The following is a 19,923-nucleotide window of genomic DNA, read 5'->3' as shown; positions in this document are numbered from 1 at the left end:
ATCTTAATATATTCAGACCGTTTTATATTAAAAAATTAAAAATCTGAATTAATTAATTAACACTGAATTTTCTAGACAAAACTTACTCCCAAAATTAAGTGATAAACTATTTATTTATTACTAAATGTGATATGCACTCAAATGTATTAGATTTAATACTTAACAATTCAATAATTTAATGGATTCAAACTTTAGATTTTAAATTTCAAACTTCAATTTTCAGATTTCAATTTTATTAAACTCACCTAAGTGTCTGTCATAACCATTTCGTCCTATTTCATTTCCGTGTCAGTGTATACTTAAAGGTGTTTGTTTCTATGAATATCCATTTCATATTAGTACATATTTAAAGGTATTTGTTTTTGCAGACGTTCATTTTGTTCATTCTATCATGCTGCAAATTCATGCTACATGAGCCCTGTTCGTCCGAAATTTTAAAGAAAAGGAGCAGTCCTTTAGTAGCGCGTGACCTGCATGGTGTATGGGCCCCAACAGCCTGATACATATTGATTATAGGGGTGATAATTTTCGACATGATCTAAAAACACGATGCGAATCTAACACGAAATTAATGGGTTTGGGTTGAGATTTCACGGGGGTCGAACTAGATGAACCAAAAAAAAAAAGTCGAATTCGGATCACCCACAGATTGATCCTATAAACTGTTTATGAATTAAAAATAATTTAATAAATATAAAAATATTTTATCTAACTAAACTAAGTTATTTTTTTCCCCAAAGGCATTGACTACTTAATCATAAATGAATTTGTTTAACTTGTGTGAAATTGAAATTTTTATGTTGGGACAAATGATATATTACATTATTTTCTATTTTTATAGTGTTTTAATTTATTTTAAATCTGATTTGGGATAAAATACTTTTACATTTTTTAAATTTATTTCAGATCTGGTTTAGAATTATTTTATTGAAATTTTTATTACTTGATTATGTAATTTTCTTTATACGAAATTGATTTTGTTAGAAATTACAGTGGTAAATTAATAAATTGAAATTATGTTTAAGGTCATTTGGGTTGACTTGACTCCAAATTTTCGGATTCGAGCCAGGTATCCTGACCCGTTTCAGATTGACGGATTGTGTTCGGATCGGCAAGTTATCTGTTATACCTGGATCTCAACTCGACCTGTCAATCCGAATACTTGATTGCTAGCGCTAAATTTGACTATCCTCATGTTGCGTTGTCACAACCTCTCTCACTCATTTTGCTTTGCACCATATGGAAACATTCTTCCTAACCGAAGAAATCAGCCCCTACTACTATAATTGACAGAATTTGGCTCGTTAAAATAAATACAAGCAGCAAAATGGATAAAGAAACAAATTATTTGTAATGGGATTGTTTGGATGTGACTTTATTTGTAATAATTATTTGATTATATCATAAATATATTTTAATTATTTTTAACTTTATTTAATCATCTTTTTATCTCACATATTATAAAAAGTGCTATAGTATTTCTAAAATATTATTTTAAATAATCTCCTACTCGAATATATAGATATCCTACAATTCAATCGCGCGCGAAGCAGAAAACTTCGGCCATTTTCTTTCTTGGGATTTTGTAAGTTGCAACTGGCAACTAGAAAGGGTTGCCAAGATAGATATTTGCCCGCATATTCGGGAGAGTATAAATTTATAATATGCACAAAATATTTCGGCAATTCTCTTGGTTTAAAATTGAACACATGGGAATTATAGGAACCACAGTCAGCTGGAGAGGCATGGCAGGCCACACCCCACAGCTAGAAACCACCGTCAGCACAGACGTAATAAACAGAAAATATTTGGAAACAAATTAGTCAAATTACGAACTGTTGCATTTATCCCAGTCAAATTAAAGGGTTTTCATCCTCACTGATAGCTTCTTTTATTGACTCTCAATTTTTCTCGAACGGGATCACGGAAAATAGAATGCTTGCTTTTTAATGATGAAGAAAGGTTTTTTTTTTTTAACCTTTTTTGTGTAAGTGAGAGAAAGAAAGGTTGTTAACTAATTTACTAGAAATCTTTAGCCCATTTATTTATTAACATATTCGAGAATATATCGGACAAAATTATATTGCACATATATAATTTGCTTAAGTTTTGTGTTTTTTTAGTCCTTCATCTTAAAATGATCCAATTTAGTATCTTAGATGTATAATTTTGACTTGAACCTAAATGCATTCACAATCTCATACTAATTTTACGAATGAAAAAGATATCAGGTTGTGACTCACATTTGGGTAGATTTGATCTATAAAAATTCAATAATTCAGATTGTCTCAAACTATCTCATGAGGTGGTGTGATACAATTTTAGACAATTAAATTATCATATCCTGATCTTGCCAAAATATCAGCACAGACTAATCACGTGCCTAATCCCACCAAAACAAAGAAGCAAATCATGATTGGAAAGCCTTTCTAACCAAAATCAATCTCATTAAGCAAGTACGCAGCAACAGACGCGCGGCAACATCAACCACTTCACTCACTGCCAAAGTCGATTAGCCATATCATCGCCCTGAAACCGGCCCAACACGGGTACCAATTTTGGTAATTGAAAATCTATATTTGCTTACCAAAAATTGCCCTATAGAAAATGTAAGATCCTTGGTCTTTTAACGGATCCCATATGTTTGAGCTATCGGACCTACCATGTTCAATCCATTATCAAAAAAAAAAAAAAAAATCTTTGGCCTTTCAGCGGATGCCTTATGCCCAAAGTCTGCTTTGTCTCTTATTTTCTCACATGAACTCCCAGACTAGAAAATGAATGGAGTCAAAACCTGACGAAAACGGAAAGAAAAATCAAAAGCAAAGAAAGAAAGACAAGGAATTAAATTGCCAAAATTTACTGGGGAAGAAAATGTCCGATTTGATTTTTTTGGATTCCAACCAATCAAGTAGTGGTGGCTGTTGGAAATCCATTTTTAGCTTTTGTCGTTGAGCGGGAGCAAAACACATGTCCATGTTTTCAGCATTTTTCATTCTCAAACCTCTACTCCACAAAGAAAGCGAATTAGGCATCTTGAGCTTTACTTGTACCAAGAGTGCACGCTACATGTATAAGAAGTTTGTTGTTTCTTCCAATCTAATTCTGATGCATTTGACAGCTGCTCTTTCTTCTTCTTCTTCACCATCACTCTTCTTACAACCATAATTCAGCAGAGTGCATTTCTTTCTTCCTCGGTAAGTGCCTAGACTGCATTTTTTTTTAAGAAGTGAACCCACAGAAAATTTTTTATACCAATTTTAATTGGTGTCCCTTTTTCTGCAACTTCTTGAAAGATTCATTTGTAAGCTAAAAATGTTAATCAGAACCCTTTTTGCTCCTTTTGGTATAATTTATGTCTAGCATGTCAAATAAAATTTATGTTGTTGGTTGTGATCGTCAAGATTTCAATATGCTCTGTTTTTTATTCTCATGTTGATTACATCATTTTCTTGCATTGATATGGATGGTTGGGTCTCTGCGTACACGTGAAGAAAGAAAAATTCTGGATCAGTTATGGGGGTCTTGGAGTTTTTGAATTGTAAAAATGGACTTAAATTTGATTTAGAAATTGTTACGACTACCGAATACCCTCCCTTTCCTCTGCCTACACCCCCCAACACCCCCAATCTGAGAACGTGTAGGGATTATTAGGGGTTGATTTTAGCTTCTTTAGGGTTGGCTTAGTTCGTTAGGCTTGGAAAGCCTAAAATAGACCTATGTGCAAGTCTTGCTGTCATCAGTCCCTCGCTGGTGGGCGATCTGTTAAAATTACTGTAAGTCTTCAGTGAAGCCTGTGGCTCGTCCTTGCCTTAGAATGGGTTTAATATGCTCTCCTCTGAATGTTTATTGCACTTTTATTTTTGCTTCTTAGATTAGACACTGGTACATTATGGCTGAGTTTTTGCAACTCTGAGATTTGTTTACTCATTGTGAAGCATAGATGCTGTTGATTAACCTTTTTATTTCTTCCTGTTGTTGTTCAGGGAAATTATTTCTGTTAAATTAAAATGAAGTGGAGTTCAGTTATCTATGCAGAGCCCAACATGATACTCCTGTATTTCTCTCATGATTTTAATACTTGGCTCATTGTCAGGTTTATCAACTTAGATGGCGGCAATATTGGCGTCTCACAGCTGCTATTGCCGCATTGAGGAAGTATTCAGCTTTAACATTGGAAAACCAAATCAAAACCTTGGCTTTTCAGATACAATATCGGTGTGGGGTTCTAGGGAGTTTGAGTCGCGTCAATGTAGATTGGTGAAAGCTAGACAAAATTATTCGTTTCAAGTGGTCATGCAGCAAACAGAACCCCATGTCAAATTTGGCACCAATCGTAGGCCAATTAAAATGGTACCTGCAAGTGACGTTATGAAAAGAAAAGCTCCATCAGTAAACAATTCAGAGATAGTAAATGGTTCAAGTAGGATTAGTAATGGAGCAATTACAGAAAGAAAAGAACCACCGGTCAACAATGCACTGGATGGCTCAAAGAGGGCTGTAAATGGAGCTTATAAAGTTAATGGAGCAAGCTTAGTGAAGAGAGACTCTGCTTCAGCCATTATTAAGAATTTTAAAACTGATGAGCTCCCCCCCATTGAAGATCTGAAGGTTTTGCCTTCAGATGAAGGCTTCAGTTGGGCAAATGATAATTACAATTCCTGGCAAAGAAGCATTGATGTTTGGTCATTTGTTATTTCCTTGCGCATGCGTGTTCTATTGGACAATGCGAAGTGGGCTTATCTGGGAGGCTTCACGGAAGACAAGCAGGTATTATTTACATGACTGTTATTTTTATTTGCTCGGAATATTGCTAATCTGGATATGGTGATATTTAGGATTATGTTATGTTTAGCTGGTGAAGTATGTCTCTTGTCAGTTATCTTGGTTCTGTATTCTGGAGTTCTATCCCTAGGTGCTCTTAATTAGTTACAGGTCTTCTCATTTATCAGAAAACCAGAAGACGCCGAACTGCTTCATGGCTACGAGAGTGTGTGCTGCAACTTGGTCCTACATTTATCAAACTCGGGCAGTTATCCTCAACAAGGTCTGACCTATTTCCAAGAGAGTTTGTGGATGAGCTTGCCAAGTTGCAGGTCTGGACATGTCATATGAACAATCTCTTTCTGACATCAAACCACATATCAAACAATTCATTATCAATACCATACAGCACTGAATTTGAAAATTTTCTTTCTTTTTACTTTTGCAATTTTTGATGTATGATGCAGGATAGAGTTCCTGCCTTTCCATCAAAAAAGGCAAAAGAATTCATCGAAAAGGAACTGGGAGCTCCAGTCCATATGTTATTTAAGGAGTTTGAAGAAAGACCAATTGCTGCTGCTAGTCTTGGTCAGGTTTGCTTCAAGTTTATTTTTGTTCTTCCCAATCCAGCAATACTAAAATGTTTATGAAGTCTGGTACGCTTTAAGATCGCTGGCGTTGTGAATTGTGTTTAACTTGGTGACAAAGATAGATTGAAAAACATATATTGTTTTCCTGTTCAATACAGCAGTTCAAACATAATGGTCCAGACTTGACTTTTGTTTGCTTTTTTCCGTACAATGCATGACTGATTTTTCTGTTTCCATTTTTCCATACAATACATGAATCATTTTCTCATACCTTACTCTAAATCAATTCATATAATCACATTTCATGCAGTCAAACTCTTTTCTGTAGTTCAAAACATTATGGAGCTAGTCATTGGAGTTGAGCTCCTTTTAACCAATTTATTTTTTTTATTTTATTGGTTTGATCCTTTTGTATCTGGGTTTTGCTACATAGAATGAATAAATGGTTAAATAGATGAGAGATATGTAATTAAGGTCATCTTGGAATGATATGTTTCACCAAAAAAAAAAAAAAATTGTTTATAGATGCATAGGTGGTGTCATGTATAAAAAAGTATGCATTTCCTCTTTACATGGTTTGTTTCTTTCTAACAAGTGGCTTCTTCATTCGATTAATTCTAATGCAATGTTGATAGGTGCATCGTGCTATCTTACATAATGGGGAAAAAGTTGTGGTGAAAGTTCAAAGACCTGGTCTAAAAAAGCTTTTTGACATTGATTTGCGTAAGTTCCATTTATAACAGTTTCTGGAGCTTCTACCTGTACGAATTCTTATTATTATTATATTTTAATCATCAAATTACCGATAGCATTTGCTGTCCTCTATGCAGGTAACTTAAAGTTAATTGCTGAGTACTTTCAGAACAGTGAAACACTTGGTGGTCCAACAAGGGACTGGATAGGAATTTATGAAGAATGTGCTAAGTAATAGTTGGAACCAATACCTAATTCTTCACCTTGCTTTATTCTTGCTGTTTTTCTCTGGAGTTGAACTTTGTTGTGTGAAATCGGTTTGATGATATTAATTCATTTCTCAGGGGAGTGGGTCTCGATCTAAAAGACTAACTGCATGAGATAAAGCTAGAAGAAGCTAAAACTTATGGCATGCTTCTGTTTCCTAGTAATCCTCTTAAGTTCTTCACACATTCAAGCTGTTCCCATGATTTATTATTGTCTTGTTAAGATATGATTACCAGCTCCTAATGATGCTTGCTATGACTTTATTGACCACTAGAGTAGCTATCTATTTGCTTTGCTTTGTGGACATGGTTTGAGAACTTTGTTGCAGGAGATACTATAATTCTTCTAATCTGTTCCATAGTTTAAAAAGGGAGAACATTTGAGGTCTCTCACGGGGTTTCCTCTACCTTTCCATAAGTACTTTCTCTACTGAAATTAAATGAGGGTTGGTGATTTCTTAATTTGTTTTTCCCAGTTCTTGACTCCATGTCTGTAAGTCACAGTATTTCCTTTGTTTGTTGGGGTAATTTATCTATACCTCGAACATTATGTTTGATGTGGTAAAATTGAAGGAAAAGAGAATTTAACTGAACTACATTTACATAGCAACAAGATATTGTTGGTTGATAAAGAGGGCACTTTGGTCCAGCCATGAATTTTGCTTCTTTATATACCAAAACGTTTTGCAAGCTTAGTTGGTAAGGAAGTTTTCAGTCTGAAATATTTATGTTGCAAATACTCTCTAGGGGAGCTTGCAGCTCCCAAGTTTTAGATGACAAGAATGAAATTACTATAAGTTTTTTCCAATTCCTTATCTGCCCCCAGCAAGGTAAACTAGCTTTTTGTGTGGTAGGAGGAATGTCCATATATGGTATTCCCATAATCCCTTACACAACAACACTTGTCACCAATTCCCTTCCTTGGTTGGTACCCACAAGATTACATGGTTTGCTCTTGATCCTACCCCCTCGAAAGCAGTATGGTTGCTAGATGGACCTGGGGTAAAAGACATCTTCTTGGTTTTAACTAATCATTGTACTTGTTGCTTCTTGGACCCATTCAATCAAACTACGATAATAACTTTAGTATTTGTTATAAACCACTTCACCATGATTTTACTTTCACTCGTTACCTCTGAATGTTCTCCCAGTGAATTAAAAATTGTCTCAACTGAGTGGCTACTGCAATAAGTAGTGGTTAGCAATCTGCTGCTTGCTGAGTTAGGAAAATAGGAAGGGAGGGACTTGGATGAGAAATCTGATGTCTACTTTGTTAGTGTGTTTCATTTTGGTGCAACTTTCTGTTTTTTAGCTAACTTTTGGTCTGTTCGAAATTTCAGGATTTTGTATGAGGAAATTGATTACATAAACGAAGGGAAGAATGCAGATAGGTTCCGCCGGGATTTTAGAAATATAAAGTGGGTCCGAGTACCTGTATGTTTCCAGCTAGATGCCTTCCGATTTCCTCTCCTTAAAATGTCTGTTTGTTGTGTATTTATGTCTCATCCCCATATTAGTTGGCATCCCTATCGCTGCCCAGTAACTGAGGATATATTTGCATTTTAGTATTTTAGTGTGATCACCATTGGTGACTCCTTGTCAGAAGAGTTTTGAATTTTCATATACTCATTCCTATATCATATTTAATCTGCTTTTGTTGTTACAAACATTTAACTTAAATGGGAAAAAGATGTCAGTATTTTTTTTAGGCTTTTTAGGGACTATGATGAAGTGAAAGAAAAATATTAGTGTTTCTGCTGCTTGTTTTATATTTCAATATGTAAGACAGATGGATTACTTGTCTTACTGATATATTACTTTTGTTTCGAATTGTAATCTTGACAAAGCTACAAGCTAAACATAAGTTTCCTGCAGTCTCATTTTTAGTCCTATTTGGGCTTACTAGTAAAATATGATTTGTCAAACTTCATGGTTTGGTTTGAAAATAGAAGTTCTTCTATATCCATGGAAAGATGAGACTTATAGCGTCATGGGATGGCTACTGATTGCAACAGTTCTGAAGTAGTCCCTCAAGGACTGGCAGTTTTTCATGCTTATTTGGGTTGAATGGGGGAATATTTTCCAACTACTTAATTGCTTCCTTTTCTGTGCTGTAGCTGGTATATTGGGATTATACCGCAACAAAGGTGTTGACGTTGGAGTATGTCCCAGGTTCGGATATTCTAAACGTTACATATGCATATTGCGTACAAAACCCTCATGTAACCGAATAAAGGATAATGTCTATTATGGCCAACATTAACAGGGATTAAGATCAACCAGTTGGACAAGATTGATGCGCGAGGTTTTAGCAGATCTCGGATCTCGTCACGTGCTATTGAAGCATATTTGATTCAGGTGAAGAAGTCAAGTACCAAGTTTTTAAAATCATGTGGGGATAAACTCCATTTCTCTTTGACTGAAAGATTAAAAACCTTGCTACAAATTTAGATCCTGAAGACAGGTTTCTTTCATGCTGATCCTCATCCTGGAAATCTTGCTATTGATGTTGACGAAGCTCTAATCTACTATGATTTTGGTATGATGGGGGATATTAAGAGTTTTACAATGGAGAGACTGTTGGAGCTTTTCTATGCTGTTTATGAGAAGGATGCGAAAAAGGTGAACATCTTATTGTCTTCATACTTGATTCTTTGAACTGGCAAGGTGCTCAAATCCTTTTTTTTTTTGAATTGTTTTTACAAAAACAGCTGCATGGACTCTGAAAAGTTTTGAAATAGATCTTTTTAATCTTTGCCCACTCCTCTAGGTTTTGTATCCTCGTCATAGATCAAGTTACAATTTTTTATGTATCTATATATTGTATCATACCATTAATTGTGTGAGATAACCACAATGGTATTCTTCAGACAGCAGTATTTGCTTGAAATTTCCTTTGACTTACTTAGTCTCGAACTTTTTTATGTCTGTAATTGAACTTCCGTCTTTAAGTTCTTGTTAGCTGGATAGAGATCATGATATTAAAGTCTTAATCTGCAGCATTAAGTCCTGAGAAAAGCTTGTCATTGTAGATAGCTTTTAATTACTGAAGCAACCATATCATTTTGTTGAATTAAAATTTATAAAGAGAGACATTTACCTTGAGCCAGTTTAGATGAATGCTCAATGCAGCTCTGTTTGATGTGAATTTGCTTCAAAGTGATGTAAAATATGAATAACTGAAAGTTTTCAAGTGCTTCTTTTAATGTAAGTTAATGAAAAAAAAATTCCTCGAGTCTATTACCGTTGTCAATGACTTCTGGTTGTGTTCAATACTACCTGAAGAGACTATTACAAACATATCCTTATAGCGGTTATGAGAACTTCATTTTGTTCTTAGACACACATGATTTGTTGGCTCTAATCTTTGTGAATGTAGAATGGATAAAAACTTCTAGTTCTATGTAAGCTGTGGCTCAGTCTTTACTTGCAATTTGTTGCTATTGATAGCAATCGACTAATTATAACCAGTACACAACTATTGCAGCGAAAATTTAGTGAGAGAGTTCATTAAACTAGATTACCAACCTTTCAACAACTTATGAAGTTTGTTTGGTTGTTATCATGTCTTTTTTTTTTTTTTTTTTGTCTGCAACGATAGATGTCCTATAACCTAAACTAGCCTAATCTAGGGAAAAGGGGCAAAGGGAGATGGTCAACTAAGACCAGCCACATATTGTGGCAAATTTGAGGGAGGCAGGGGTTGAACCCCTGACCTCCAGCACCACCAAAGAGGGTGATGACCACTGGACCAAATGACCAGTGGCTTGGTTGTTATCATGTCACCTGGTTCCTTTTTTGTGTATAGAGTCTTTGCGGAGCTGAAATAGTACAATGGTCGCATTTTTAATGCATTTTGACCACCTATATTGGAGGGAGAACGAAGGAGCCAATAAAGGAAAAAAAAATGAAATTAAAGAAGGTGTTAACAGGTATTTAGGGAGGAAAACATCTAGTCACTGTATTATGAGTGACCAACTAGTATTTATAGGAGTACAAACCTAACAAACTATTTACAAAAATACCCTTGCTAATTTATTATCTACAAGAATACTTATATTCTCTTAACACTCCCCCTCAAGTTGGAGCATATATATCATAAGTACCCAACTTGTTACAAATGTATTTCACCCTAAAACCCCCTAAACTCTTGGTAAACACATCAGCCAATTGATCTACAGACGGTACATGAGATGTCTTGATGACTCCGTCAAGCAATTTCTCTCGAATGAAATGACAATCAACTTCAATATGTTTTGTCCTTTCATGAAACACTGGATTAGACGCAATATGAACAGCTGCCTGATTATCACACAATAAATTCATAGGCTGTTTATGCTCAAACCCAATTTCAAGTAACATGCTCTTCAACCAAACCAACTCACACACAGTGTGAGCCATAGCGCAGTATTCAGATTCTGCACTTGATCTGGAGACAACTGTTTGCTTCTTATTCTTCCACGACACTAAATTACCACCAACAAATACACAATATCCTGTGGTCGATCTTCGATCTGAGGCAGAACCAGCCCAATCTGCATCACTATATCCTTCAATATCAGTGTGTCCATGATTTTGATACAGCAACCCTTTTCCAGGAGCACTCTTAAGATACCTGAGAGTCCGTATAACAGCATCCCAATGACTCGTACGAGGGGTATCAAGAAATTGACTCACAACACTCACTGCAAACGAAATGTCAGGTCTCGTTACAGTAAGATAATTTATACCATAGGAGTATCCACAGGTCGGCAACCTAACATCCCAATTTCACTCAGCATATCGAGTACATATTTTCTTTAACATAAATAAATCACATATTTAGACCGAGTTACCTCAATACCCAGAAAATACTGTAGATGACCTAAATCCTGTCTGAAAGTTTGCCTGCAAATTGGATTTAAGTTTCTGGATCCCCACAACATCATCACCTGTAATCACAATATCATCCACATAAACAACTAATAAAATTTTACCAGCATTAGAATGCCGATAAAATACAGAATGATCTACTCCACATCTTGTCAAACCGAATTCCATGACAACACCACTAAACCGGCCAAACCAGGCCCTTGGAGACTGTTTCAATCCATATAAGGATTTTTTCAAACGACAAACCAACCGTGAATTCTCCCTCTGAACAACAAATCCAGGAGGTTGTTCCATATATACCTCTTCTTCCAAATCTCCATGCAGAAATGCATTTTTCACATCCAACTGATGCAATGGCCAATTGTAAGTTGCTGCCAAAGAGATAAGAAGACGAATCGAGGTAATCTTTGCAACGGGAGAAAATGTCTCTAAGTAGTCTACTCCATACACCCGAGTAGTAAATCCTCTAGCTACCAAATGAGCCTTCAATCTATCAATAGAACCATTAGGTTTTACTTTTATAGTGTACACCCATTTACAACCAACAACAGGCTTACCTGAAGGACGAGGGACAAGATCCCAAGTACCATTTTGTTCCAAAGCAGACATCTCTTCTTGGATAGCTAATCTCCAATCAGGATGATTAAGAGCATAGGTAATAGACTTAAGAATGGAGATAGAATCAAGGGAAGCAACAAAAGAAGAATATGACATAGAGAGACGAGAATAAAAAACAAAATTAGAAATAGGATAGGAAGTATAATGTCTCTTACCTTTGCGTAAAGCAATAGAAAGATCTAACTCAGAGAAGGGCGTCATACCTGGATTTGAAGATTGAGAGTTAATTGGTGAAGTGCGTGGCATATCAGGAACTTTTTCAACCATGGAACGACGAGAGTAAACTTGAAGATGAGGACGAGATAATCGAGCTATGGAATCTGGTGGACTAAATAACTCAGGTAATAAAGAGGAAGGGACTGGTAAAACAGGAGAGGAAAAAGAGAGACACTGGTCTAACTCACAAGGCATACTGTGTTTGATAAAATATGGAGTGGATTCAAAGAAAGTAACATCAGCACAAGTATAAAATCGATTTAAAACTGGACTGTAACATCTATACTCTTTTTGCGCTCGTGCGTATCCTAAGAAAATACACTTAGTAGCACGAGAATCTAATTTATCCACCCCGGGAGCAAGCTGATGAACAAAGCACACACATCCAAAAATACGAGGAGGTAATTTAAACACAGGTTCATGAGGAAAAAGAATGGAGTGAGGTAATTGACCTCCAAGAATATTAGATGGCATGCGATTAATTAAATAACATGCAGTTAGAACTGCATCACTCCAAAATTGTTTGGGCACATTCATGTGCAACAATAGTGTTCGAGCAATTTCGATTAAATGTCCAATTTTCCTTTCAGCAACTCCATTCTGTTGTGGAGTGTGAGGACAAGAGGACTGATGAATAATACCAGACTTAGTCATAAAAGTATTAAAAGGAGTGGAAAAATATTCTTTCGCATTATCACTGCGAAGTATACGTACAGGCACACTAAATTGATTCTTTATTTCTGTAACAAATGCACAAAAAATGGAATATAGTTCTGAACGATCTTTCATTAAATAAAGCCATGTAACTCTTGAAAAATCATCAACAAAGATTACAAAATATTTAAAACCTAACTTTGAAGTGACTCGACTAGGACTCCAAATATCAGAATGAACTAACAAAAAGGGTTCAGAAACCCGTTTATTGACTCTAGGAGCAAAAGAAACACTATGATGCTTCCCAAACTGACAAGACTCACATTCTAACGAAGACAACTGACTCAAATAGGAACCAACTTTTTCAAATTTTGTAGAGACGGATGACCCAAACGACAGTGAATTTCAAGAGGAGAAACAGTAGCAGGACATGCAATCGGACTATTAGAGTTGAGAAAATAAAGACCATTATGCTCATGCCCTCCACCAATCGTCCTCTTTGTTTTCAAATCCTGAATGACAACAGAATTAGGAGAAAAAATAACTGAACACTGTAGAAATTTAGTGAACTTACTAACAGACATTAGATTAAAGGGCAAATCGAGTACGTAAAGAGCAGAAGACAGCGGAAGAGATGGATTAATTTCTACAGTGCCTAGTCCTTTAACTTTAGTGGTAGATCCATCTTCTAAAGTAACATGAGGAAAGGAAGTAGACTCTTGAAAATTAGAAAAGTTTTTAGAGGTACCTGACATATGATCAGTAGCCCCGGAATCAATAATCTATGAGTCATTACCATTTTGTGCTAAAGAAGCAAAGGGAAGAGATGCGTGATTTGTAACTTGGCACTGTAGGAATTTAACATAATCTTCCTCGGATATAGTAACAGTCTTCTGGGAACTCGATTCAACTTTGTTAGTGGTAACCGCATTAACAAACCTTTCAGCCATAGCGAATAGCACTTTAAACCAAAGAAAGCGTCACAACGCTTGAACAGTGCGCGCGTGTACAGTGCTGCGCCGTGAACAGTAACGGCATGAACAGTGCCGCGATGAACAGTGCGCTGAACAGTACTTTTGCTAGATGTTTAAAGCTAACCTTAGGACTTTTGCTCTGATACCATGTTAACAGGTATTTAGGGAGGAAAACATCTAGTCACTGTATTATGAGTGACCAACTAGTATTTATAGGAGTACAAACCTAACAAACTATTTACAAGAATACCCTTATTAATTTATTATCTACAAGAATACTTATATTCTCTTAACAGAAGGAATTAAACATATTCACTTCCAATACTTTAAAGAGGCAAACCCTCATAGCTAGGTAGATTACTCATGATTTTGCTTTTAGAATGTTCAGAAAAGTATTGTAGCAAGGCTTGTTTAGCATGCTTTTGCTTTTAGAATTCTGAAAGTGACCAAGAAGCAACATAGACAGAATAAGGATGCTTTCTATTGTTATATTTTCTTGATATCGGTCATGCTTAAGACTGCCAACTTTTAAATGAGAGGTTTTCTATGCAGGTTATGCAGAGTCTCATTGACCTTGGAGCACTTCAGCCAACTGGGGACATGTCATCGGTATGGTATCAAACCAGAACTTAATACACACTCACAAATGAGTTTGAGAGGGAAATGCTGACTGCATGGTCACTTTTACCATGCATTCGTTTCCACTCTACTTCTAACCATCTGTAATATTTGTCATTCACAGGTGAGGAGGTCTGTACAGTTTTTCTTGGATAATTTGTTGGATCAAAGACCAGATCAACAGCAAACTTTATCTGCAATTGGAGAGGTTAGGACAAATTTCATCACATAGTGCAAGCTCAGACATTTGGATTTTCTATTCATTCGTAAAAGTAGACCTTTTCAAAAAAAGAAGATTTTTTAGCAAGTACTTATTCAATTTTGTAGTTGTACTATTTGGTGAGTTATGCCAAAAGTTAGATTATCATCTGCAGTCTCGCGCCCCTTCAGCCTTCACTTAGAGGAGACATGCACTGTTAATAGTCTTGGGCACTGGCGAAAACTGCCTGTGTTATCCTGATAAGCTGCAGCGATCATCTTAAGTTGAAGGAAACAATATCATTACCTAAGAAGAGTAAATGTTCCTGCAATTTTCTTCAAAATTTCACTTGAATTTTGAAATGTTTATTCCTCAAAATGTTCCCCTAACATGCTTATTATTTCTTCTGACTGAAAGAAAATAAAAACCTGAGGTCTACTTAAAAAACATGCCACTTGTGAAGCCAAAACAACAAATAAAATCAAAAAATTTTCAATCCCATGACCTTTGAATTTTCATCACAAGCTTTATATGTAACTTGATGCTGTTATTTGATTACTTCGAGTCATGGTGTTGCTAAAATATCCTTCCACCATATTAAATTTTGTGCATGTCCAGCAACAAACATGAAATGCAAATTGAGTAAATTCATTCTTATACTTTTGGGTTTAATCAACTGAAACTTTTTCTTGTAATAATTTATGTTAGACAACCCTTGGACAGTTTCTGTAGGAAAAGGTCTATTAATATTAGCAACTGAGCTAGTAGGGATCTATCAGTACACTTAAAAGGGATCAATGGAGAATAAAATTATGAGAAACTGTTCAATTTCAGTGTCAATGTTATATACTGGAGTGTTTAACAACAGAAGTGAGTGCATTCTTGTTAGTGGAGTCATAGTCAAACTCTGGTTTGTTAGTCAACTTTCTGTGTTAGAAAGCAAACAAAAAAATTAATAATAATTCAAATGCAGATGCCACACAAATAAATTGAAGAAAAAGTGGAGATTTAGTGAATATATAAAACTACAAATTCCAGGTAATTTCCTTGGCATCAAAATTAAATGAAGAAGATTTACAGAGAAATAATTTCATGATCTAGTATTCTTCACTCCTGAAAGGGAGATCTGTAGTTTGTCCCACCTTAGTCTCATATAAATTCAGCTTTAGCATTTAATATGTTATCTTTATACCTTTTCCAGTTTAATCCCACATCCAATAGCTTTTTACATATTTGATCCCCTATGTTTCAATAGACTGTAGGATTTATTATGCTAGCAGTTATCCTTAAACTGCATTAGTTTAGAATGTTATAAACTAAAACATTGAGGCAGAAGATGTCATTATTCAATCACAAGGGACTATGACAAAAGTTAAAGTTGCTTCTCCAGAAAATGAAAAAGACATTATCCATGTTGACTGCATTTTTAGGATATTGACAGCTTCTCAGAAAATAGATAATTATTTGAGAAACTGTACTCTAACTTGCCTAAAGTGCTTAACTCTACAAAGTATGTTGATATAGGGATTCTGGAATTATAGAGATCATCTGTCTCACCTACATTATGTATCTATGAGGATTTAAAGCTGCAGCAGAACATCTCCAAACGGCTTGAATCACCGCTGAGACAAATAATTCTGTAAATGATTGTCTTAGTTAGATATCCATATTAATGAGGACAAAATGAGAAGTTTATAGCTCCTTGTTTATTTCCATATCATAGGTTCTGAAGTAAGGGAAGGATATGAATTCATGTGTTAATTTGATCAAATCACTGAAGCCTCATGTTTACTTGTTAATTGTTGTTGTAGTTCTTCCCTTGCATACTGAGGCACCTGAATTTATCTATATTGCACATTGCAAACTGGACTACCTCATTGCTTGATCAATGCTTGTGCCAAATCTCCTTGCAGGATTTATTTGCTATAGCAACAGATCAGCCATTTCGATTTCCTTCGACTTTTACATTTGTGCTCAGGGCATTTTCGACACTTGAAGGTGCTCTCTCTCTCTCTCTCTCTCTCTCTCTCATTGCCATCAAGTGAATCTGTACAATATCACCATTGCATTCCTTGACTTTAATGTTTTGACCTTTCAACAAATTGCATGTTTGAACTTATAAAGGTGCTCTAACTTTCAAATTTGACCACTTAGCAATCGGTTAGGGGGGTAGGAGTCTGTTAGGAAGGATCAATGGAGTGTTGGGACTGACGGTTTCCTCCTAGACATGATAAAAGTGATGTATTAATGCTTGAGAACTGTACATGGAACAGTTAATCTAAGTCAGTAGTAAGCAGGAACCCATTCTAGCAAGAAGTTTAATGACATTAAATTTTAATTATTGCCCCCATCATGTGTGAGCATATTCTAATTCTTAGGAGCAGTTGTGAATTGACTATTTCATTATCTGAAGGGCCATTTTATTGGCTGCTTTTTGCAGTTGGACCTGCAAATGCAGTCCTCAGCCACAAATACATTAAAACTTGTATGGAAATATGGTACTTAAATGGTGCAATTTTTTTGTGATTAAAGTTGATGACTTTTGGATGCATTTTTAGATTAGTTCAAGTATGTACCTTGCCAAATAACTCTTTACCACAATTAGTTAATTTCTCATGGTATCTCTCCTCAATAGTAGGAAAATTCTTGTATTGGATTCTGTGAGAGAAAACATCTAGAGTTCCATGTGTCAAAGTTTGTTTAATCTATTCCTGCAATATAGGTCATAACATAACAGAATTCTCATTGACATATACATAAACACATTTATGACTTTATTGCGTTCTTCTTTTGATCCATCTTTTGGGAAGGGAAAGTGGAAAAGGAGTATTGTATTATGTTATGCACTTAATTTATGTTATTACTTTCTCTTTCTCCTAAAAATTGTTGTATAAATATTAAGTTGTCCCCCTCCCCTCCGGTGGATAATGGTTCCTTTTCAGTACCTTTTCTTTTCTGCTGTCTAGCTGACAGCTAACTAATAAAAATGGTCCAAGGGGATTTCATTGAAAAGCAGCACTGATGTCTGAATTGTCTTTTTCTGTCTCATATGTTAGATTGTCTGATCTAACAGCCCATAAACAACTGCTGGTTCCACCACTGGACACCCTGTTTTGAAAATGAGACTGGAGAAATAACCACTTCCAGCCACTATCAGCTTTACAGCCTGGTCATAAGTGGCTGGTCTTCCATGTCTGCAGAATTATGAGTTCAAACCAGCCTGGGTTAGGTTTTATTAAATTTTATATTGCTTAGTAGATGCGCTGCTCGAGGTAGGTGTGACTGAACCAGGCACTATTTAGATGGCTCTTGTACCTCTAGCATTTTGGTAGGACTAGGATGCAGGCAGGCTTAATATTTAGATATATGGCTTAAGCCAGACAGTCCAAGCAAGGGTGAACCACTTTAATAATTGCCAAGACAGGCATATAAGCTTGGCGGCCCTTCCCCTACTTTCTTTAGCTAATGAGGAAAAAGGGAAAAAAGAAACTACTCCCTGCCAAAGACACAATTGGCACTCCCTAAATACTGCTTCTTCAGGGGGTTTGTTCAATTTCGGATAATGTTGAAACTGGTATCACAATTTGCTTATCGGAACTGAAGCTGCTTTTTATCAGGCATTGGGTACGTACTGGATCCAGATTTTTCTTTTGCTAAGATTGCTGCCCCGTATGCACAGGTGATTCTAATTAACGTGAAATCTACCTTATAATTAAAATGCTACAACTAATGATTTGAGCATCATACTTGTAATCTATACTTTTGAGTATGGCCCTTATTTCTTCAGTTTTACAGGAACTCTTGGATATGAGGCAGAAGCAAAGGACTGGGACACAACTTGTTCAGGAAATAAGAAGACAAGCTGATGATGTAAGTGTTTCTTTCTTGTTAGTTTTGCTTTTCAAAGCTTCATTCCGTTGCTAATGTGCATTTTCTCAATGTCCTTGATGCAAAATTGCACATGGTATTGTAATAATGTGCAGAAAAGATTATCGTTCCTCTTCTATCTTGTTTTCGTTTTTCCTCATTATTAGCCTTTACCCCATTTTTCCTATTAGTTTTCATCTAACAAAATTCATGGACATATTCAGGCAAGAACATACACGATGTCCATGCCTTATAGAGTTCAGCGGATAGAAGAGTTTGTGAATGAACTTGAGTCAGGAGATTTGAAACTCCGAGTTAGAGTCCTGGAGGTAATTAAACGTTAAATAGTTCCTAAACTAAATGAAGTTTTATTGAATTACTTTTCAGTTATTTATCCCGTAATCTAATTTACATTTGGAAAGATCAGCCAGTAATCAATTATCTAATATCAAGTTTTTTTTTTTTTTTTTTTCACGTCTCCTGCTTATATTGATCCCCGTTTGGTCTAAACAAGTTGCAACTGTGTCTTTCAGTCAGAGAGAGCAGCAAGGAAAGCGAATATACTGCAGATGGCAACTATTTATACTGTTTTAGGTGGCACCCTTCTGAACCTTGGCGTCACCTTTACTAATCAAGGCAGTCAAATTATAGCGAATGGATCTTTTCTTGGTGCAGGTAATATCTTCTACGAACAGATTTTGTGGTCAAATTTTTGCATTGAGACATCATACTGAGATTAAGATTAACTTCCATATGCAGGTGTTTTCCTCACTTTGTTTATGAGGTCCATGCAAAGGGTGAAAAAATTGGATAAGTTTGAAAGCATGATTTGAGCTCTTCAAGTGACTTCTGTACTTATCTTTACACGACTTCTTAGAGATTTTGTTAATCATAAGTCTAATACTTAGATATACGTAAATATGTTAATAGGATTGGCATACTTGATGTCCTTCTCACGTAAAGGAAGGCTGTCTATTCAAATGGATTCAGTTCCAATTGTTGCCAACAGTCATACGTCTCAAGTTGATTACAGCTTTGTTGGTCATCTTATGTTTGCAAAACTTCAGGGTTTGGAACCGCAGTAGCATCTTTTGCTGCTTTCAAACTTGTCTTTCTGCTTGCATCATGGAATCGGTTGGAGGGTATAATGTTATGGATGAGAGTGAAATTTTGTAGGAAATTGAAGGGAACAGAGGAAGGACGAATGAAGTTAATGAAGTTAATCACATTAATAAGAGGCTGAGATAGCACTACCAATCCTTTCAGCTGTGATTTGGTCGTTCCTTTAACCTAGGTTTCAACTATCTTCCATGGCAGCCCTCCTTCCTTATGGGGAGGTGCCGCCCCTAACCGAGCAAACTGTACGTCCGTTCAAGACTTTTGCCGAAATCGTTTCAGGACCTTCCAATGCTCAAACAGTAAGTTTTGATGCAGGCAAACCGGTTGTTTTCTTTCTTTTTTTTTTTTTTTGACGAAACGATAGGAGTTTCTATTCATATTTATAAAAGTATATATAAGCTGGACTAAGTCCTCTGATACATTAGTAGTGCAACATTGCACTAAGGAGATGAATGAATTCTCTTCTCATCCCT

At 35.8% G+C, this 19,923-nt stretch overlaps 1 protein-coding gene across 4 annotated transcripts; it reads left to right on the top strand.

Annotated features, from left to right (window-relative positions):
- Positions 1 to 3,008: 3,008 nt before the first annotated feature.
- On the top strand, positions 3,009 to 19,339 carry LOC113687960 (protein ACTIVITY OF BC1 COMPLEX KINASE 7, chloroplastic-like). Of its 4 annotated transcripts, none has more exons than XM_027205520.2 (18): positions 3,009 to 3,197; positions 4,097 to 4,770; positions 4,953 to 5,096; positions 5,232 to 5,357; positions 5,990 to 6,077; positions 6,185 to 6,278; positions 7,654 to 7,747; positions 8,431 to 8,485; positions 8,580 to 8,671; positions 8,765 to 8,935; positions 14,200 to 14,256; positions 14,390 to 14,473; positions 16,378 to 16,462; positions 18,082 to 18,143; positions 18,260 to 18,334; positions 18,556 to 18,660; positions 18,865 to 19,006; positions 19,091 to 19,339. In XM_027205520.2, exons 2-18 carry the CDS (start codon positions 4,111 to 4,113, stop codon positions 19,162 to 19,164), a joined length of 2,208 nt encoding a protein of 735 aa, XP_027061321.1. In that variant the 5' UTR covers positions 3,009 to 3,197; positions 4,097 to 4,110; the 3' UTR covers positions 19,165 to 19,339. The 4 variants fall into 4 exon arrangements, 3 of the variants coding, with proteins under 3 accessions (XP_027061321.1, XP_071904547.1, XP_071904546.1); XM_072048445.1 differs by lacking the exon at positions 3,009 to 3,197 and adding an exon at positions 3,202 to 3,304; XR_011814129.1 differs by lacking the exon at positions 18,082 to 18,143.
- Positions 19,340 to 19,923: the final 584 nt, after the last annotated feature.

The sequence above is a fragment of the Coffea arabica genome, chromosome 5e (assembly GCF_036785885.1).
Source record: "Coffea arabica cultivar ET-39 chromosome 5e, Coffea Arabica ET-39 HiFi, whole genome shotgun sequence".
Taxonomy (NCBI): Eukaryota; Viridiplantae; Streptophyta; class Magnoliopsida; order Gentianales; family Rubiaceae; genus Coffea; species Coffea arabica.
The sequence above is the reverse complement of the archived record's forward strand: the minus strand, read 5'-3'. Positions and strand labels throughout refer to the sequence as shown.